This window comes from Cololabis saira, chromosome 22, assembly GCF_033807715.1.
Source record: "Cololabis saira isolate AMF1-May2022 chromosome 22, fColSai1.1, whole genome shotgun sequence".
Taxonomy (NCBI): Eukaryota; Metazoa; Chordata; class Actinopteri; order Beloniformes; family Belonidae; genus Cololabis; species Cololabis saira.
In genome coordinates, this window is record NC_084608.1 from 16,872,428 (window position 1) to 16,895,160 (window position 22,733).

At 41.3% G+C, this 22,733-nt stretch overlaps 1 protein-coding gene across 1 annotated transcript; it reads left to right on the forward strand.

Moving 5' to 3' along the window:
* The first annotated feature begins 1,775 nt into the window (after window positions 1-1,775).
* prdm14 (PR domain containing 14) lies at window positions 1,776-6,490 on the forward strand. The gene is made up of 8 exons (XM_061713807.1): window positions 1,776-2,424; window positions 3,122-3,175; window positions 3,260-3,420; window positions 3,504-3,774; window positions 3,870-4,072; window positions 4,506-4,607; window positions 5,915-6,134; window positions 6,345-6,490. The coding sequence occupies exons 1-8, from the start codon at window positions 1,776-1,778 to the stop codon at window positions 6,488-6,490; spliced, it is 1,806 nt and encodes a 601-aa protein (XP_061569791.1).
* Window positions 6,491-22,733: the final 16,243 nt, after the last annotated feature.

The following is a 22,733-nucleotide window of genomic DNA, read 5'->3' on the forward strand; positions in this document are numbered from 1 at the left end:
ATTAAATTTTACTGAAAAAATTAAAGTTTTCACTTCAAAAATGTGAAGTTGGGGCACGTTTAATTTGAACAAGATAGTAAATGAAATTAGTTTTTATCTTGAGGTTCTACCAGCTGCCTCTCAAAGATCTGGGAGCTCTTCTTGGCTGATACTCTAAAGGCTGATTTATGGTCCGCGTTACACCAACGCAGAGCCTACGGCGTTGGGCACGCGGCGACGCGCACCCTACGCCTGCGTCGATTTAACGCAGAACCATAATTCAGGCTTAAATCTTATCGAAGACTTCATATGGAAATGTTTGGGGGTGTGGGGGCTTAGATCAGCATTGTCCACTGTAGAGACGGTCCGTGGATGGGGTGTCCCTGCAGACGACCTAATCCTGCAGGGAGCATTGACATGCATGAGCTTTAGCTGACTCCCGACCAATAGGAGGAAGGAAGAAGCTGAGGAGCATCTCCAGCGGATCTGGTGTGTGTGCACACTCACCGGTGCCCTCAGATGACCAGCAGACCCACACACTCCCACACGCAGCCAGGACGCACCAGCACCGGAGATCACCTGCACAATCTGGACATGATCTGTATGCAGCTTAAAGGAGGGTTGTAAAACTCTGTGGACATGAAAGAAAACTCCTCTGAATAAATTCAGGAGGTAAGTTTATTTGATGGCAATTTTCATCACCTCATTGCTTCCTATATCTGTAGTGACTGATAATATAAGTCTATTTTTTATACATTCTTCACAAAACCATCTGGATTAAAACAGCACAATTTAACTGTGTTTAAGGAGAAAACATAAACTAAAATGAAGAAATGCGCACAGAGCGCGACGCATTCCTGGTCTGTTTCGACCCATGCACTCCCTTTGTGTTCCTCTCTGCACTATTGTATGGGAATTAAAGGTCTATAAAATGCTTCATTAATGCTGACCTCTGCTCGGGCCGACTCTTCTTTAATTGGTGTCATGACCCTGGTTTGTGTCTCTCTTTACCGGCTGATTGGTAAACGTTGTTCACGTCAGGCTGCCGTGTGAGCGCTCAGCTGGAAATATTGCAAAATCTGCTGCCCGGGTTTCCCTGCAAATGCTCCAAACCCCTTTACTCAGTACTTGCAGTAGGCTATAGGATTTTGATTTTTTAACGGCCAAATTCACAATGACAAAGTCACCAGCAGACAGATCCTTGTCACCATCATCATCACTCTGGACATCTGAGCTCTCATAATCAGCCATCACTCAGTGGTATCGGAAAGTCATTCTTTGAGCTGCAGGAGAGCTCTTTCTCTTTGGGTTTGCTTTTCTTCAAGCTTTTCAGAGCCCTATCTAAATTATCATAAGTGCCAGTGGCACAACTTACCCCAGGCCCTTTGGCACAAATGACCCCAACCCCACCATTTGGAAGAAAAAGCATCCCCTAGCTGCTACTAAAGCACTAAAACATATGTGAGCTGTTTTTTTAAGTTGTCTATAATTGTCTGAACACTGCAATCAAAAAACCTTGTTTGTAGAAATGTTACTTTGGAGGGCATAAAATGTTTTTTTGAACTTAAATGTGCTTACCTCTCAAGCCATGTGTCCCCCTTCTTTGCAGGATGATTGGAATGGATGCCTCTCCAAAAATATGTTATCACATGACCAATTTCTTCTATGGTTTTCTACAGGGGTGGAACAACTTGCCCCTTGGCACAAATTACCCCACTCTCCCCTACTTGTTTTAATGTGTGGGGTGTCATCCCCTTCTCTTTTCCTCTTTCACTGAAGGTTAAACCAGTGCCGTCATGTCCGTGGTCCTGTCCAGCTTCCCTGTGCTGCTGAAGGAGAAGAGCTTCCAGGCCGCCATGCTGCAGAGCAGTCCAGCCCGGGGCTTCTTCCCCAGCCTGCAGCTCCCGGGGCCCCATCATCCCTACATGGACCTGTTCCCGCGGAGCCACGCTCTCCTGGATCCGCTCAAGTCCCTGGGTCGGCTGGTGTCGGACACCCGCGCCCCCCTGCCTCTCCGGCTGCACCCCGGGGCGCCTCTTGCGCGCTCCCAGCTGCTCCACGAGCACATGTGCGCCTCCAGCATCTCCAGCATCCACACCAGCATGCCCTACCTGCCCCAGATGATGCAGCCGGGACAGGGAGCGCTCTCCCGGCCGGAGGAGGAGCCGTGCGCCGGGCTGGCGGAGCCGCCGGCCGGTGCGCCCTCCTCGGACCTCCACAGCCCGGCCGGGGAGACGTCCCCCTGCGCCTCGTCCGTCTCCTACACGCCCAGCAAGGAGGATTTGTTTCGCTTCCACGCCGCGGAGCCGTCACCCGCACAGACAAAGATCCCATCGTATAATTTCAGCGAGGACGACTTGTTTATGGTGCTTTACGGTTATTCTGGCAGAAGGGAGAGCAGCGCGGGGCACGCGTTATCAGGGATGGCCCTACTGGAAAACTCAGGTGAGTTTATTGGATACAATGATTTCTCTTAATGCAGATACACAAGGAAATTAATTTATTTTATTTTTTTATTTAACCTTTATTTAACCAGGAAGATCCCATTGAGATTAAAACCCTCTTTTCCAAGGGAGACCTGGACAAGATAGGCAGCAGCAATTACAACACAGTTACACATACAAATGACAGATAAAACACCAACAGATAAAATACAATTAAAATACAATTAAAAAAAAGCAAGCAAATCACAAAAAACAGGGACATGTAATGAGAGTCGGCCTCAAGTATTTTCAATTTAGATTTAAAAGTACTCAAAGAAATTAACCCTGTTAGCCTCCAGTCAGTTTGTAATGTTTTCCAGGCTGAAGGAGCAGAATAAACAAAGGCTCCTTTACCCAGTCCAGTAGGGCAAAAGGAACATAAAGCAACAGGTAGTCTTGTGAACGGAACGAGTAAGAACCAGGACTTCTCTGTACAATCAAGGAGCAGATGTAAGGCAGCAGACCAAGCATTGCCTTATATATAAAAGTATGACTGAGCCTTCGGGTGGTCAGAGAAGACCATCCAACCCGAGAGTATAACTCACAGTGATGTGTCAATGGTTTACCATATATGTAAACCATTGACACATTTGATGAAAACATGTTTGATGTGGGAGGAATACAAAACTGAAAAAAAAAAATCTTGTTTTTATGTTCAGCTTCTGACTTCCACCTCCTCCCACTGGACAAAGAGACTCTTGAACTTCCACAAGGTAAGGTCAGCCCACGCAACATCATTACCCGTAATTACGCATTACTTTGCATGGCAGATTGCTGAAGTGTGAGTCGTGTTGCAGGGCTGATCATCCTCCAGGCAGCGTGGGGAAACGCTTCCCACTGTGGAGTTTTTGCGGATAAAAGCAGCATCCCTAAAGGCATGCGTTTCGGACCTTTCCAAGGAAAGCTGGTCAACACCAGCGAGATTAAAACATATGATGACAACACCTTGATGTGGGAGGTAATGCAATCGATTTCATCTTGAGTTTATTCAAGTATTACGGCTCCCTAGCTTCATTTCCCCCCCTTGTTTTCCGTCTCCAGGTGTTTGAGAACGGGCGGCTGAGCCACTTTGTGGATGGCAGGGGCGCGTCGGGGAACTGGATGTCTCTGGTGAAGTGCGCGCGTTTCCCCGAAGAGCAGAACCTGGTGGCGGTGCAGGTGCAGAACCAGATCTTCTACGAGGCCTGCAAGGACATCAGTCCCGGCCAGGAGCTGCTGGTCTGGTACGGGGACTGCTACACGCAGTTCCTCGGAATCCCTCTCACACTCAAAGACCCGAGAGAGGAAAACGAGAAGTCTCCCCTCACTGAAGGTCGGAACATAAACTCTTCTCTTGCTCTACTTTAATCGGGAGTATTAATTTCACCGTCCCCATTCTGAACGCATTTATTACTTGTTTTTCTGCAGATACTGGCGAGGGCTTCAAGTGTGACAGGTGTGGGAAGGTGTTTGCGTACAAATACTACAGAGACAAGCACCTGAAGTACACGCGCTGCGTGGACCAGGGAGACAGGAAGTTTCCGTGTCACCTGTGCAACAGATCTTTCGAGAAAAGGGACAGATTACGGATCCACGTCCTGCACGTACACGAGAAACACAGACCTCACAAGGTATGAAGGAGTGAGAGCATTCTGGGCCTGCACGTTACTCTGATAAATGTTATTCATGCTACATATTTATTCTATGACCTCAGCAAAACGTTGATATCTGAGAGTTTGTGGTGCTGAAAGAACAGCTCCCTACATCTCAAACAGATTGTTGAAATGTTTCGGTGTAAAAAGTTCTTTGATAAGACTATTGTTTGGGTTTGGAGCTGCAAAAATAAAACTAAATTTAACTTAATAGAATTGGTTGGTAATAATGAAACCAAATAATGCATAAAAGGCAAACTTTAAAATTAACGAGTCACCAAGAAGCACCTTTTCATAACCGTGTTTCTGGCACAGACACCACCAAAGAAGGCCTAAAAATGTAAATATTTGAACACTCTCTCAGGACTATAAATAATTCGAACAATTCTCTTTTGCATTATTTCATCTGCAGTGCTCGGTGTGTGGAAAAAGCTTCTCTCAGTCGTCGAGTCTCAACAAGCACATGCGGGTGCACTCAGGGGAGCGGCCGTACAAGTGCGTTTACTGCAACAAGGTAAGACGCCTTGAGATGTCCAGGGAGGATCGTTCAAAATGTTTTACACTATTTGTTTTAATATTTATTTATTTTTATTCTCTATTTTGTAACACCATGGGGAATATCAATGATTGACAGAAAGCTTTGAATTTTCTTTAACTCTGTCGTCATAGATAATAAAATGTCACTATAGCACGGTATTGAAATAAATGATTGTCTTTGAAAGCACCCTTCAAGAACAACCTAAAAAGTGCTCGTTTTCTTTATGTTAGAAATAAGAGACCGAAGTACAACATGTGAAAGAATGCAACATTTCCAGTTTTCCTGGAGAATGCCTCCTCTTTTGAAGCAGCCTCGTCTCTTCTGCGTCTCCCTTGTTTCCCAGTTTCACGGCGGATCTGGCACGAGCCCTCCATTATTGCGTCTCGCGCCGGGCACGTTCCTCCTCCGAGACACTTTCACGCCAATTATCGCCAGATGGGTGCTCGGCCTTTTGTTTTCCGAGATTATCACTTTAATTTATGAAAGGCCCGGAATGAGCGGAGTTATTTCATTTCCCCTAGTCCTCCCATTTTTACACTCCTGATGGGTGTTATTATTATTTATTTTTTGATGTCATTTTTCAACTTTACTATCAGTCAGCCATCATTTTTCCCCTCATTATTTCCTTTGAGGTACGGGTAGTACGGAATAGTATTGGGCCAAGCAGAAGAAAAATAAAAATATTTTAGAGGAGGAAGATTTTTTTTTCATTATGCACTTTTAGAATTAAGTCGAAATGTCAAGAAAAAAGTCGAAATGTCGAGAAAAAAGTCTAAATGTCGAGAATAATGTCGAAATGTCGGAAAAAAAGTCGAAATGTAGGCTATTTCAACTTTATTCTCGAAATTCCGACTTGATTCACGAAATTTCGACTTTATACACGAAATTTCGACTTTATTCTTGAAATTGTATTTCAACATTAATGTCGACATTTCGACTTTTCTCTAGAAATTGTATCTCAACATTATTCTCGACATTTTGACTTTTTCCTCGAAATTGTATTTCAACATTAATCTCGACATTTCAACCTTTTTCTGGAAATTTCGACTTTTTTATAGAAGTGCACAATAAAAAAAAATCTTCCCCTCAAATATTTTTTCTCCTGCATGGCCCTACTCCGCACGTTAGGCCTAACGTCGTGTGAAACGTATTTAACCCATTTTATAAATAATACAACTATTATATAAATAAATATTAGACAAAAACAAGTTTTGGAGTTAGATAAAAAAAAAAGTTAAAGCAGAAATAAAAACAAAAAGTGCATGTTTTTGTGTGTGAAACAGGCCTTCACCGCCTCCAGCATCCTGCGCACGCACATCCGCCAGCACTCCGGCGAGCGGCCGTTCAAGTGCAGACACTGCGGGAAGGCCTTCGCCTCCCACGCCGCACACGACAGCCACGTCCGCCGCACGCACGCCAGGGACAAGCCGTGCCCGTGCGAGCTGTGCGGGGCCTCGTTCCAGGACGAGAAGGAGCTCAAGCATCACATGGAAGTCCACAAAAGTAAGAAAAAGTATTTTAATACAGAGTTCAGACAGCATTCAAGTCTGGACCACGGTTAAATAAAGACCACGGAAAACAAACTTGTATTTCAAGCAGCCTAATTGAATGTAAATATTTTAAATTTATTATTAATTTAATTCGTTACACATTTACATTATGTTATGAAAATGACACATATAATATGTAGGCTAATTGTTTGTATTGTTGCAGTGAGACCAGTGTTGGACAGCAGCGCTCCTCTGTCTTCTCCGGGGACCGGCCTGCAGGAAGAGCATCCACAAATACACAATACTGGACAAAGCTTCCCTCACACCGGGATGACACTTTTACATTCTGAATACCGGCCCTGGAACTAAAACTGGACCTGGAGATAAACTAGACGAAGTCCTGCTGGGATGCTGGCCTTTTTAAAAACTTTGAGTCACCTTAAGTCACATCTCATATCCAGAAACGTTGAAGTGAAACCCGGACCTCCTGTCAGCCTCTGCTGCTTAGAAGTAAATTATGCTTTGTTGTACAGGTCTATTTAAATGAGACATGATAATTTAAGTTTCCTGGCAGTTGTGTTTATTTATATATCTATGTTGTGTGTTGTTCTGTGGCCCAGAGTATCCATTCTATTGTTATTATTATGAGCTCCAACTGAAAAGTTATAGTCTAGTCATTGGGGCATTTTTTACTATTATTATTATTATTATTATTATTATTATTATTATTATTATTATTATTATTAATAATAATAATAATAATAATAATAATAATAATAATAATAATATTGTTATTAATATTATTATTATTATCATCATTGCCATTATTATTACATTATTATGATTATTATGATTATTAATTATTATTATGAGCTCCAATTGAAAAGTAAAGCTATTTTTATTGATGCTGACTTGAGCCCTTTATGTACAGAATGTCTTAATTTATAACACATTATCATATTTTTACTGTAATGCAAAGCAAGCCAATATATGATTTCTTTGTTATTTGTTCACTGAGAGCTTTGGCTTTTTCATTGTTAAGAAATAAAAAAATAAGCGCATGGAAGGAAGATGGTTGTGGGTTTCGGTTTTTCATTACATTTAAAGGCTTTTCCATCACAAGGTAGAGCTGGAAGCAAAGAGAAGAGTCTAAAACCAACGGACGCAGCGTATCTACATGGGCTCAGTTAAGATCTAAGAGGATTCCAACAAGAACCAGTCCCACCTCTCTGAACCGGCCCACTCAAGGCTCTTTGTGTGCCTCCATCTCTCAGCCCTGAGAAGAATTGGTGGCTGCGTGCTCGCAGAGAAGATGAACAAACCCGCCGGAGCAAATGAATGACAATGGAGTGAAGCTGTAAAGCGGCCTATTGCCTCCCAAACAAAGGAGCTCTGTGCTGACTGACATCTGCCCTCACGCCGTCACCAACTGTCCCACATGTGCTCCCCTGAGATCAGATAGATAGATAGATAGATAGATAGATAGATAGATAGATAGATAGATAGATAGATAGATAGATAGATAGATAGATAGATAGATAGATAGATAGATAGATAGATAGATAGATAGATAGATAGATAGATAGATAGATAGATAGATTGTCCTTCTTTCCTGTTTTCCGTCTCTAATGGATGGATGGCAGCCTTCAGGGTCAGGGGTCACCTCCTCATCGAGTGTTTAACAGCCCTCCTCCTCCTTCAAATAGCCAAAATATAGATACTTGAACAAGTGTGGATCCACCTTCACTGCCCCTCCCATCTATACAACCTCCCAGACCCCATGAAGAAGAAAGAAACAGACTTCTTCCCTTTGTGGTCCGGGCAAATGCATTTTGAGCTTTTTTGTTGTTGTCTTATGATAAATCACAATGTTTAATACATAATCTAACATTGCAAAGGAAACGGAGAGATAAGGTGTAAGACATCAGCACATCCCATTACAGTCAATTAAGTCAAGGAACAATAACATTTTCATTTGAACATGACTGTCCATGCAGAACAAAACGTCAAAGCACAGCACTGAATGTTGCTATGGATGTCTGTGCATTTCTGTATCAGCGGGGCGGAGGAGAAGGATGGGAGAGACAAAACGAGACAGGAGGAGAAAGAGGAGAATGAGCTGCCAGAGCTGAAATACTGAGATTGTTAGCCAGCGGTGCTAAAAGAGCGGTTTTACTAGCACCTCTTCTGATTGGCTGATTTAGGACTCGGTGCTCCAGCATGGAAGAATTTTTATCTGGGTGGTTTATAGGGATTGATTTCACACTGGACCTCCTGGCCAGTTGATAGGGCCTCTAAAGAGCTATCAGTCAGATTAATCTCTGTATTAATGTGATATTAATGATAGGAGCAGCGCAGCTTTATGGCTCGCACATTTGATGGAGTTAATTCCCACTGAGATTGCAGCAAGGAACCGTAACTCTTTACCAAACAGTAGCAGCACTTTGATAGTTTAAACCACTCAACTACACTCCACAAATGTGGTCACAACTAAATGCACCATCGTGATAAATTAATAATGTTTATTGATATACAGATGGGAGAGAGATCACTTGGTGGAATATGTTTTACAGCTGGTGCATGTGCATTTAAATGCTTCTCTTCTCTTCTCTTCTCTTCTCTTCTCTTCTCTTCTCTTCTCTTCTCTTCTCTTCTCTTCTCTTCTCTTCTCTTCTCTTCTCTTCTCTTCTCTTCTCTTCTCTTCTCTTCTCTTCTCTTAGCTTTTCTTAGCTTCACTTCTCATCATCTCAGTCTGACCTGAGTATTTCAACAGCTCTGATGTATTAGCTTCTATTGATTGCCTAATAGCTGTGTGTGTGTGTGTGTGTGTGTGTGTGTGTGTGTGTGTGTGTGTGTGTGTGTGTGTGTGTGTGTGTGTGTGTGTGTGTGTGTGTGTGTGTGTGTGTGTGTGTGTGTGTGTGTGTGTGTGTGTGTGTGTGTGTGTGTGTGTGTGTGTGAGAGAGAGAGAGAGAAAGAGAGAGAGCTTCAGACAGGCCTCAGACTTTCAACTGAGTGGATTTATAAACTATAACCACAGCAGCTCTTTGTCCATCTGTGCCTCAGTCTGCCAAATTCAGGGACGTAAGAGAGGAAGAACTTTGAAATGTTTAACTTTTCTTAATTTGAAGATTTTTTTTTTCTTCTCGGTGATCAGTAGTGAAAAAATAAAGATTCTGAGATTTGCATGTTGTTTGAAGATTCTATTTCCTCTTTAGTCTAACTTTTATTGTTTAGTTCATTTCAAAAGGAAAAATTACATGAGAATGAAAAAACTTCTTTAGTTGCAAACAGTGTTTAAAATTAAACTAACAAGCTTGTAAGTTAATTAAATTAAGCAGATGGTTCCCAACCTCTTTAGTTTCTGGTATCTTATAAATTGCAGCATGTTGTTACATTCCAGATAATAATGTTGACATTTGTGCCAAAAGGGTTGTTTATTTTCCATCTAAATTTCTGGCATGGTTTTAATCTTAATAGATATGAAAACTAATCAATATTTCATAAACATAAAAGTTTAGAGCACAAATCCACAAAGAGATAGATGGTTTAGTGTTAGTGATTATCTACTTTTTGCATGTAACATATCATCCAGAGGAACCCGAATGATTATTTACATTTTATAATATAATATAATATGATATAATATAATATAATATAATATAATATAATATAATATAATATAATATAATATAATATAATATAATATAATATAATATAATAATAGTTTATTTACGCTTATATATATATATATATATATATATATATATATATATATATATATATATATATATATATATATACATACATACATACATACATACATACATACATACATACATACACACACATATATATATATATATATATATATATATATATATATATATATATATATATATATATATATATATATATATATATATATATATATATTTATATTTGTTGGGGAAAACATGTTCTGGAATAAATCAGTTTCCAATTACGGGTGAAAGGCAGTAGATTTGATGTAAGGTTTCTATACATATTGATAAAAACTTCACAATTTCAGTTTGTGTTGGTTCCACTTGTTGCATTTTTTAAATCCTTAATCCTCCTCTTAAGTCTCTCAAAGGTCCACAGTAAAGGCTATCTGTGACTCCTACCTTTTAAAGAAGCATGTGAGTTAAGTCTTTTCAGTGTGAATGGTTCTGATCAGCTGCCACTGATGCTTCCGGCCGGAGCTGTTGTTAGCGGCCGGTGATTTCCACTGGGACGGTGGACAGTACAGCGGGACACACGTGGAGAAACCCGGCAGCTTGTGTGCTGCTGGTTGAGTGAATGCCAGATCAAACACTGTCTGCAAAGCCTCTCCATATTGCTCCTGAGTGTGTGTATCTTCTAGGTGGGATTGATGCGAGAGGTGGGCAGATGGCCTTATCCTCCTCTGTGGGGGCTGGTGTGAGGTTGCACGGTGATCCCATGGGGCAGCATATTTGCAGACTCACACACGCACACACACATGCACATGCCACATAATGCTCAACAACCCCCAAATTAGCCCATTATAGAATCTGCCATACCTTCATACCTTTTTCAGTCTTATCTGTTGCTCCTGTTTGAACCATTCCCCCCCCCGGTGGTCTGAGAGCTGCCTCTCATCCAGCTGTGCTGAGGAAAGTAAACCTGATTGTAGGCTGACATGTGGTATTGTTATTCGTGATGTTGGAAAGTGTCGTAGGACTCTCCTCTGCATGCAGCACGCTTTACAATAGTGCGCACGGTGCTATTTGTGTGTCTTTATTCGCAAGGCTTTTGTTTAGACTCAACTGTTATTCCTGTGAGTGATGCAGTAGCCGCAGGGTGGTGAGGAGAAGAGCTACGATACCTGACCCCATCCCTCTGCCTTGCAAAAGATTCTGTAAAATGTTACTTTTCTGATGGTGGACCACATACTGAGATGCCACCAACTATTTGAAACATTTTAGCTTTCAAATAATAACATTTTTAAAAGGAAAAAGACTGAGACTGAGACTGACACGACCTCAGGGGAACAGCAATGTTTGACACAACAACAGTTAGAACAAATGCAAAGGGCAGATGTATATCTGTTTTAGGAGTAAAACTGTGGAACTCATTAGAAAATGACCTTAAACTAGCAAATTCAATAAAAGCATACAAGATATTATTCAAAGCAAAGGTAATGGACACATATACAGAAACACAATAAGCAAACAAAGAAGAATGCATGAGATAAAATGACAACTTAAATTTGTTTTGCCGGTTTCCTTAGCATCTTTTCACTTTCTGTCTTCAGAGCTATCATTATTATTATTATCATTATTATTGCTATTATTATTATTATTATTATTATTATTATTATTATTATTATTATTATTATTATTATTATTATTATTATTATTATTATTATTATTATTATTTTGTGTAGACTTATGATACTTCATTTGTTTTTTTTGTATATTCTATTCTGTTAAAAGGTGGGCAAGATAAGCTTTATGCTTCAAGCCCAGACCTTTTCGGTCAAATAATCACAATGTTGACCAGGGAAAAACCTGTGTTATCTTGTTTGTTAATTTTTGTTTGTGATTGACCGAAATAAATATTTACTACTTTACTACTAAAGATTGGACCAGGGAGGTACTGAAATCCTAAAAGGCCAAAGAGCGCACTTCTTTCTTTTTTTTTTTTTTTGCAGTTAAACCAGGACTGTTGCTCCTGGGGGAAGGATTTACAACATATGGACGCTGTATTCCTGCCACATGCACATCCATGCACAGGGAAGGTAAAGATGTTTGCTGTGAGGCCATCTAATCCTGACTAAGCTGTCCATTTAGATAAACACTTGGAGGACCACACTGACTCAAATGGAGATGTTTGCTCCTTTTATCATCATTACTGTTCAACTGGAGGTGAAAGGGAGGTTTTTGTCCTGTAGTTGAAAGATAAAGTTTACGTCATGGGAGTTGGACACTTATTGACACCTCGCAGCGTCACGGCAAGAAGTTTTCTGATTCGGATCCCAGCAGGGGCATCTGTGTGGAGTTTGCAGGTTGTGACTAAGCCTGGATTCTCTCCTGGCACACCTGCATGCATGCATTTTTTGCGATGTATTGGCGGTCTATCCAGAGGGTGCCTCTGGTGGGATAGTCTCCAGCAGATCCCCCATGACACCAAACAGGAGAAAGTGGGGTAAGATAATGGAAGACTCATATAACTGCATAGTTCTAGTTTGCTTAACAATAGAAAGAAATGATCAACTCATGCTCTTCATGACTTCAGACTTCTAATTCTTTATATCACCACTGGATTAGGGTTGGGAAAGAGTTAGTACAGCATAAAGCCAATGTGGGAAACCCTGCAGAAGAGTAGAGTTGAGTTGAATCGAGTAACTGTGACGAGCTTCAACTTCACTGTCTCTCTATTAGATTAAAACCATCCACATTAGTGAAAGGGAGGCATAATATGTCTCATAATATGATCATGTTACCAGGTATGTACATTTTGTATGTACTACATGTTTGCAGGTGATGTAATCAGAAAATACAGAGTAAGATGAAGTGAAGGAAGTGCTGGATCTCTTTCCTCTTGAAGCAGATTAGCTGATAAGCACTCTCGTCTTTTCCTCTTCTCCCTTAGTGAACTCATTTCCTCTTCCCATAAAGTGTACAGCCTTCGTCATATATAGAGACCAACCTCCTTATGGAGCAAAGGAGTAAACCTGCACAGTTCACTGTCCCAGTATTTCTTTGAAATGACCATATTCATGAGAAAGAAGCAGGTTACTGCGCGTGTATTCCCATAAATGTGTTAATGACAACATGTGAAGGTCAAATGATGATCAGCTAAACACATCAATAGCTGTCAATGACATTAAAAAAAGACTAAAAGCCACACAGAGGCGGGAGGACAACTGCTTTATCAGCTACTTTGTTCCCTCCTCCTGTCATCAACTCCTTTCTTTGCTCCCCCTCACCACACCCCCTTCTGCTAGCAGTTATACTGCAGCTCTATTCTGCTGGACTGGGGAGCCTGTGGCATCGCTAAAAGGCAGCAAAGGATTAACTCCAGAAGGTGCTTTTAAGTGTACATTTGCAGAAACCCCAAATCACTTCTTCATTTTTTTTTCTTATCGCCACCACAACCTCAAATCTGTTGCTTTGTTGTGTTCGTTCGTTGTGAAACATTTGGCAGCCTGCGTTTTAGTTGCACATAAAACTATCTGGCTCTAGATCTGTGTTCGCTGTTGCCATGTGGCCGAGATGGTGGTTAGTTGGCAGAAACGGTTCAGACTAGAGCTTATAGAAGAACATGTGGCGCTAGAGTGTTTATAAGAGTAAATATCCTCCTCTTTCAGGTTCCAGTCCCTCCTTCCTTTGCCTTTCAGAAAAGGTTATATAGTCTATGTTGCAAACTCAACTTTGCTTTCTCTTGTTCAAAGGACAATTGACCGTGACTCCAATCAACTCCCAACGGCCTGTCAGGTCAAAGGGGAGTAGAGGCTGAAGGGCCCCAGGGTGGAGATGTTTAGTAGGAATACCTCAATAGTAGAAAGACTGTTTAAGCATTTGGTGCTCTGCAATGGTGCCAAACATTAGAGTAGCTGAAAGGATGATCCAACAAGAAGCATGTTGATTGTTATGCATACAGAATCTGTGAAGGATGAGGGGGACATTGAGTGCTCTAACATAGCGCAAAGTAGAGACATGCTACGTCTCCTTCAAGGTGCTGTGTGTGCATGATCCTCAGAGAGGGATTCTGTGCTTCGCCACAGGATAAAACAGCATCTTAGCCCCTGGAACCACAAACGTTCGCCCCACCCCCAACTCTGAGTCATGATGGCTTTCTGACAGTAAAGCGGGAAGACAGACGGCCTCGTCCTGATGAAACATTCATGACCCTCTCCTCCACCTAATGTACCCTAACGGGCCTTTATGGCTTCTCTCTAGCCTAGCGCCACCTTAGTGCTCATTCCCAGCATCTAGGTTCTTAACACCCTGCCACCGCCACTCTTTTATGTCATTTCAGCAGTTTGTTGGAGAAGTCTCGCTCTACTACGGTCACATGATGAATGGCTGCAGAGCGATCGCCACAGAGTAGATCAAGCTGCAGGTTTGTCCTGCAGGCAGCCGTTTCACCTCCTTCTCTGTGGGTGTGCTTCAGTTTAGTTTAGTTTAGTTTAGTTTAGCTTATTTAGCACATACAATAAAAAATAACATCACACAAATAAGTGCAGTTAAAAGAAACTGTGCAGGGAGCAGCGAGCAAGCCAGTAGGCTTATGAGGAGCCCCCACCTAATAACATTTAACAATATATGAGGATACAGAATCATAAAATAAAAATAAATAATAAAAATCATAAAAATTGCATGCAGAACATGAATGAAAATAAAAAATACTGTAGACCTATGATCACATGATCATGAAAATATGAATATTATGCTGAACAAATGGCAACACAGAATATGAAGTACAAAAGAAACATTAACAGTGGGAAAAGCAAGAGCTTTCTTGACTACATTGTTGAATTAAATGTTCTCTTGAGCAACTTTTGAAGATGGATAGGGACCTACAATTGTTTGCAATATGGTCCCAACTATTCCAGACTTTGACACCTCTAAACCTAAACAAAAATTGGCTTCTATTCCAGACATTTAGGCGGATGTAGGGCGAGGGCCTGCCGTGTTGAGTAGGAATGAAATTGAGAGTTTGTAGCAAAGTATGACCTAAAGTGCTCAGGAACATTTCCTTCTGAGGAAAATATCTTGTAAAAGAAAAATGCATATTTGGTAACTGTTGATGTCATAAATAGTAAGAATCTGGAGATTTTTAAATAAAGGAGCAGCAGTAGCATCTTCAGCAGCCTCAGCCTGACTTAGCTGTATACTCCTGGGTTCATGTCGTCTTCGTGTTTTTCACCTAACCTTCACATGTGGTCATTGACAGCCTGTAATCTGATTCCTCAGGGCTGCATTGATCTGTTAAGATTGTCACTTTAAAAAAGGCCCCATTAGGGTTTAAAGTTTGGCAGTTGATATCAACATCCTTTAACGTTGTGATGGGTTTAAATGCATCAGGTGACGCAGGGATGAAGCAGGGAATCATTCCACACAACTTTGATGTGGTACAAGTCATGTTTTTTACACAAGAAAAACAAAATCAGGCTACAACAAGATTATTTAAGGAAAAAAAAGCTACTGTTATAAAGCAAAATGACCTCAGCCTGTCATTGGACCATGTCCTCTGTGTGTGTCCACCCTGTGTGTGGGTCCACAGGGAGATCTGTCCTGAGCAGTGTGTTTTACTACTCTCCTGGCCTCCCCACTGTGTTTACCTCTCCGTGGTAAAAATGCCATATGCTAAGTGGGCTTTTGTTACAGCTCTGGTTTCGAGGTGGACCGTCGGCCCCACACACACTCCGACATCAGTCAGAATGGATATCTAAGCTATATCTAAGCCTATAAAGTGGAGCCCCATTGATCTGTTTATGCTTTTCTAACAATCTGCAACACATGAGATTCATCTCGGCCACAGACAATCTTCTGATGGTCATTGATTCATCTGGTAACACCAGAGCAATTCATTAGCGGTAGCAAATAGTCTTTGTTGATGTATTGTACGTTCCTTCATAACATTTGGGGTTTCGGTGATGCAAATCCATAATTACTGTTTGGTAAAATGGACCTGTTTGTTTTGTTCTAACTTCATATCTACAAGGTCACAAACTATCCATCTCAGGCTGTCGACTATGCCTTTATTGACTGAGGTAATAGAAGTCACAGAAAAGGGCTGCGGATACGGTAAGAGTCGGTCCATATTTCTGATAATGTGCTTTCAACAGAAGAAAAGTGCAGACCTCGGCAAGAATTTTACTTCAGGACTTATTTTCTGATGAGTATCCTGCTGAGTGAAACCTTTCCTCCCTAATGTAGCTGCGCTGTATGTTGGGTTTAGTCGAAACATTTATTATTCTGAAAGTAATATTCTTGTCTTTAATAGCTCCACACAGTTTATAATAATCATTACTAATACTGCTCTTCCCTATTGTGCTCAAATAGATCACTCTCTAAATATATTTATTTCAACATACAGATCTTTTTTTCTTTTACAGTGGATGCCCTTCCTGACCAAAGCATCACATTCATCTGGGCCTGGCACCGGCACCAGGAGCTCTGGGTTCTGCTGGTGGATGTGTTCTTGAGGGTGGCTTGGACACTTTTGCCTCAAATCCAGTTTTCTGATAATAAATAATCAATTTCAGTCTTAAATAACTTATTTAATATCATCATTAAATGCATCTTATAACTTTAGCCCGAGAAACTGTGACTTAATGTATGAATTAATTCATCTTTTGGCAAACTGTAACGTTTTTGTGCCTTTATATCAACAGCTGTGTCCTGCTTGACTCTTTCCAAGGGAGCCACACTTGGTCTGATGTTCATCACATGGTACAGGGTGGAACCAGCACCCCAGGTTGCTCAGGGTCAGTTTGAAGCTCTTTCAATGTGTAAAAAAGAAATGGAAACAATCACCCACTTTATATTAAGTTAAAATGTACGGTGGGGGAAAAGACTGGTCACTCCCCTGTCCTGCGGAAGAAGGCCATGCAGCATCTGGGTAAAAGCATCCAGCATTTAGTTTTTTGTTTATTATGGTTATTTTATTTTACTTTACTATTTTATTATGTTATTTTATTTTTGTTATTATTATTAATTAGTTCACTTAATTTTTTAAATAAGCTACACCAAGACCTGACGATCTGCCATTCGTTCATCCTGTAATTGGGTCGAATGACAATAAAAAAGTCTGAATCTGAAAATAATGTATTGATTACATTCTGGCCTGAAAAATGCTTTGAAAAAGGAAACTAACTAGATTAAGATGTGTTAGTTTCTGAGAAACTTTAGATCCAGGGTCCTTTGTAACAACCATTCTCTTAACATGAATGTTTGACATTAGCACCCCACATTACACCATCTTAGATCCACCTCAGGGTTCCACTCAGCTCTCCTGCCGTGTCTCTCTGCAACCTCCAGCAACAGCAAATCAATGCTCCTGATATGGAGCTGACCCGCAGTCTCATTAATGATGCTCTCATCATCTTAGAGGTGTCTTCCCAGAAGACCGTCCCGCTCACACGTAGGAGTCAGTAGAGGGGAGACGGAGGTTAAAGCAGGTCGTCCTGCTCCAAGTCTTACACAGCTCAGTTGCTTGAGCTGACGACGGCTGGCTACCGTAACCCAGTCCAGCCCATTAAGGACCCTGACGAGACCAGAGAGAGTCCTCAGGCTTGGCTGTGCTTGGAGTGAGTGTCATATGATCTGGAGCTTCTTCGCAACAGGAAGCTTGTGTTTATGTGGCATGAAAAATGAATCAAACACCCCTCAACCTCCTCTGTCTGTGCTCGTGGGCTTCCTTTCTGTATCACTGACTGTCATACATCAATAATGGCACCTTTACCATTTTACCACCACCAAAAAAATGATCAATATGGGAATGTGATAAGGGGAAATTGTTGTGTTTTTTGTGGCTCCAGGAGACAGACAGACAGGCATGTGGTATTGTCTGACGTCATAAACCACCACTCCAAGGATTACCGGTCTGGATATCACTTTCATGAGCTTCACACATGCAGACCGCTTCTACTGAAGGCCGGATTAGCTGCAATGATGAGATGTCTTAACGCTAAAGTGGCGCTGACGAGCCTTCTCTGGGGTTCGAGGATTACAAGTGGCCCTTTGAGCTTTACAGACATCAAAATGTGCATCTGTTTTAATGGGTCTTAATGAAACAAATCAATTTAGCCTCACCTTTCCAAATATGCTCAACATTTGCAGATCTGAGAAACAATCATCTTCTTTTTCTTCCCTGCAGTTCGCAGGAATGATCAGGAAAGTAAGAAATGATCATTACTGTACAGAAAAAGTTCAAATGACAGCCAAAGTTTCCAATTTCTTTAAAAAAAAAAGTGCTCATTCTATTCTAACTTACTGCTTAATATTACATCCTGATTTGATTAGATTTTTTTCAAAATCAGCCCACAAAAGAAAAGTTCCAGCACTTCTGCAAATGAGAGCAGACCATGCAGCAAATAAATCCACCTGCCTTCGTCTCTCCCCGAGCGCCGGGATTGGTTACGCACACTAATCATGTGTGTTGATTTCCTCCCGGTTGCCAGCGTGGAGGGCAGTGGCACAGCAGCTTCCCCTCTGTCCTTGCAGCGTTCAGACCCAGCGCCTTATTGATCAGCATGAGTAAGTTAATAAGCTTTGGAGTCATCCATCAGCAGGGTAGAGACTGGAACTGCACACGGCAGGCTTAATCAAGTCATTGGTGCCCGCCAAGCATGAACACAGTAATTAAAGGAAGAGGGAACGTGAAGCTGGGGAGAGAGGAGGGGAGCAGCGGTCTACAGGGTTCGCCTTGGAAAAAGATAGAGAACCTTGGTGCTCCATTTATAAAGCACAGATTTATGAGGAAAGACGCTGAGGGATGTTGCAGTTACAGGCATAATTCTGTCTTTTGCCATATGTGGATCTTACATTTATCTTGTCTTAGTTAATCAACAGCTGAAATACAATCAGGAGCACGATCCAAACAGTAACCTGAGGACAGACAATTCATCTGGCCGTGAGCAGGCCCTGCACGTGTACAAACATCCACATAAACAAGAGACAGAACCGCCCAACTTACTTCAACCCAATGATACACACAGCCGAGGAAATCACCAATAATCACTGTCATCATCTTATTTTTTCCCTCCACTCAACAGAAGTGCCTGGTTAGATCAGAATAATGATCTCATTTGGTTTTTTTTTAGTTGTATTGCCGAGGCCAACCAGATTTACAGCAGCAGCTGCTGCATGATAACAAAATCTATTAGCTCTTTGGGGAAACTAATAGGATATATGTTGTGATGCAGATGCTGAGATTTGGATCAGCGTCTCCTTGATCATTCTGCCGCACTGTGAGAGTAAAAACTGGTGGTGGTCTGTGAGGTTAGACCACTAGAATGACAGGGTCATATTTGTTAATTATTGGCATTGGACAATACTCCATTTGTACATTAGATTGCTCCTTTAGCTCACAAATACAATCATGATATATCTTAATTGTATAATTCAAATATAGTAGCCTAAACGCCTGGTGCTTTATTCATCATGACACAAAAATGGGTCACTATAGCTAGTTTCCTACTTCAACTTGCAATGTTTTATGTCTCATCTGTATAAAAACTTAATATTTTTCCTTACTTTTATTAACATGGGGGTTTCCATGTGGATGTGTCTATCCCTACTTTTAGCTGATAAAAATAGGAAGGCATCAACTAACACTCAATTTTAAGCTTTGGAAGAAAATTCGTGCACTTTGCACTTTGTGCTTAGTTTCTTACTTCATAAAAGATGCAAAATGTGACTGTTGTATATTCATAAACTGTCCACGTGGACATTTTAAATGTGACTAATTTTAATATGTGATTTTTTTGTGCTGTTGTCTTGTCAGACACTGAGAATTTTTTTTAGTTAAATCAATTTGTTTCCCTTAATGTCTTTTTTCATAATTAAAGTTTAGTTTTCCCATTTGACCAGTTTTTTTTTTTTTTACATCTTCTGAGGTCAGTTTTACAGATGAGCAAATATCATTTGTGCTCTGAAGGCATTTAAAAAGCAAAAAAAGTGTCTCTATCTCTATTCTCTATTCAAAATAAATTCCTCCTCTTTTTTCTCTTCCATATTAGTACGTACAAGTGAGTTTATGTAATGCAGGCCTCACTCAGGTGCGTCTAGGAAATATCTCATATATGAATACACACAAGGGAACACTCCCCCACACAGTATGACAACACTTTCACTTGTTTGACACAATTAGTGCTACTTTTGAAATCTTTACAGGTGTGATACACAGCTTCTGGCTATTATTATTATTTTTTTTAAATATATTCTTCCTCAAGGATTGAGGTGTCTGAGATATTTTGCAGTATTGAACTGGACCGGGACTTTTTCCTGCTTCCTTTGTTCCATAGCGTTGGTTTACAGCTTTGTCTGCTCGTCATCTGTGTTTTATGTTGGCGTTTGGAGGTAACAATGAAGAACTTTTGCTTATATAAGTGATGTTTCACCATCAGAACTGCTGGAGTACAAATGGTGGGAAATCAGCATTTCTAACTTCCAGTTTAAAAAAAACAAATGGATGGCTGGATTTCTGGACTTCCTGTTATTGAAAACACAAGTAATGTCTTAAGGTTTTGTTTGAGTTTAGTTGGTTTTGAGCTTTGTGTTTCATTCCTGATTGACAACAGTAGTTGACATGTTTGATATGTTTGACGGTTTGTAGGAACCAAGCACATATGAAGAGATTATCTTGTTGTTATCTTTGAATGAATTAGTTCAGCGTCTCAAATTAAACTTCTACCACCTCTCTGGTCTCTTTAATCACACACTGCAACGGACACGTTGAATGCTGATCCCCCTCTGGGACTCAAACCAACAACCACAATCACAAGCAGCTTTGCAGCTCATAATTAGCACAGGGAGAACATCTCCCTCTTGGGTTGACAGTGTAAAGCAGACTAAAAGCAACACCAAAGGAAGCTGACAGTCCTGCACTGCAGCTCACTCTGGGCACGTATGATACAGTATATATATGCGTGTGTGTGTGTGTGTGTGTGTGTGTGTGTGTGTGTGTGTGTGTGTGTGTGTGTGTGTGTGTGTGTCCGACTGGAAGCCAGGCACGCTCAGACTCACACAGAGCCACTCAATTACAGCAGGGCTCCCTCATAGATCTGTTGGCTTATCTGATAGCCAGATCACCTGATCGATACAGAACAAGCGTGGAGGGTTTATTTAAGCCCGCCGATCATTAATGTGGGTCCAGCAGTGCAGAGACGGCGCCGGTGGAAACCTGTTGAGGAGCTTTGCGGCCTAAACGCGGGGAGGACAACACGTGTGCTCGTGTTAGGAGAATGCATTTGGAGGAGGGACTGGGGAGTTTGCAGAGCTGTGTGTACCCTCAAAGCACTTCGCAGAACAAATCCTTGCATTTATCTCGGATACTGTATGTCCTCTCTGTATTGATCTCTAAATAATCATTGACAGAGCAGCCTCTGAATGACTAGCATGGGATCCAATTAAAGGCTTGCCCCACTGATGAGTTCTTTTTTTTTTTTTTTCATCCACCTTGTATAACCATCACCCCCTGATGCCTAACTCTGCCTCCCCAATTAATGACTAACTAATAAATGAAATGAATGAGCACTCAGCCACAAAAGCCTGTGATTGGAGTGGCCCCAGGCACGGGCAGCACACTCCCGTGTTTGCTTTTGCAGTAGCGTATAAAACTTTGTCCCATTGTGCGGCATCCTTCCTCGCCTACTTCAGGGCTTACTGTCACAGGGCTAATTGTGCCTTTTTTTGTTCTACCCCCCCGACCCCTCTCCCCTTTTTGTGGTGCAGCACACTTCACTTGTCCGTGGGACGTAAGAGGGGCAGCTTTGTGGGGAGGTGGGGGTGTTTCAGGGGACAAGGAGGAGGGAGAGCGTTGGCAATAATGAAGGAGAAGGCACGTGTGACTAACAATGAGGTCCCTCAGATTACGGCGGAGACAAAGACAGTGTTGCAGTAATTACAGTCCAAACACCGCGGCATTGTGTGTGAGTGTGTGTGCAGAGAGGTGTGGATCAGCAGCAGAGGGTGTTACTCTGCTAGCAGCTGTGTCTCAAGAAGCTGATCGCTGGGAGAGGTGGATGCATGTGTGGCCCGCTGAAGAAAAGAGGTGAAGAAAAGGAAAGACAGACTTCAAGCTTTTGTGTTTCTTCAATACTTTAACAAGTTTATGGCCTAAAAAAGAAACAACAGGTGGTATTGTACACCACTCTGTTGGGAAGCGCTGCAAAGTTTAACCTAAAAAAGGCGATTGATTAAAAATCTAACATGTACTTCAAAATAGTACTGAAATAAATAAAATATGAACATATTTTTTAACTCATTTTGAATTTGCTGGAGGATCAAAAAATAGCAGAGGCGTATATTTACTGCATTTTTAAGTGTTTGAAAATGCAATCATTCTGCTGGTGAAGTTTAGTTTAGTTCGGTTCTTGGCCACTTTTATTCTGTTTATTATTTAATAACCTGTTTGACACATTTGGACTGCTACTTGGCAGACTCTTACAACGGTTTGTGCAGAATATGGTTTGATGTGGTCTTGCTAAAATAAGCAATGTGTTCTCTGACAAATATGCTGTCTGGGTGGCAGTGTAGGTTTCGCCCAAATCCCTAATACATGGTACAGCATTAATGGTGCAACCATAGACGTTCCCCATACTTAACTCGTGTGTTGTACATTTCATATTTATTCATCAGGCCAGTCCTTTCCACAATTTTCCACTTTCAAACCACAGTAATTCTTAAATGAACTTGGGCCCAGAGAAGGTGGGGCATTTCTGGATTCATCTTTTTTCCAGGTAGCATTTAACTTTCATTTGCGGGTGAAACCACTGCTAAATGATGTTCACAGGGTCCCTGAGGCTGGGAACTTATTTCCACTTCCTGAAGACCTAAAGCCATTTAGCATTGGTTTTGTTTGTTGTTATTTTTTTACCTTGTCCTTGGCATATTGAGAC

Coding starts and splice junctions, on each gene's coding strand:
- prdm14 (XM_061713807.1), top strand. CDS start 1,776: ATGTCCGTGGTCCTGTCCAGCTTCCCTGTGCTGCTGAAGGAGAAGAGC. Junction 3,421..3,503: donor ACAACACCTTGATGTGGGAG/GTAATGCAATCG, acceptor TTCCGTCTCCAG/GTGTTTGAGAACGGGCGGCT. Junction 6,135..6,344: donor TCACATGGAAGTCCACAAAA/GTAAGAAAAAGT, acceptor GTATTGTTGCAG/TGAGACCAGTGTTGGACAGC.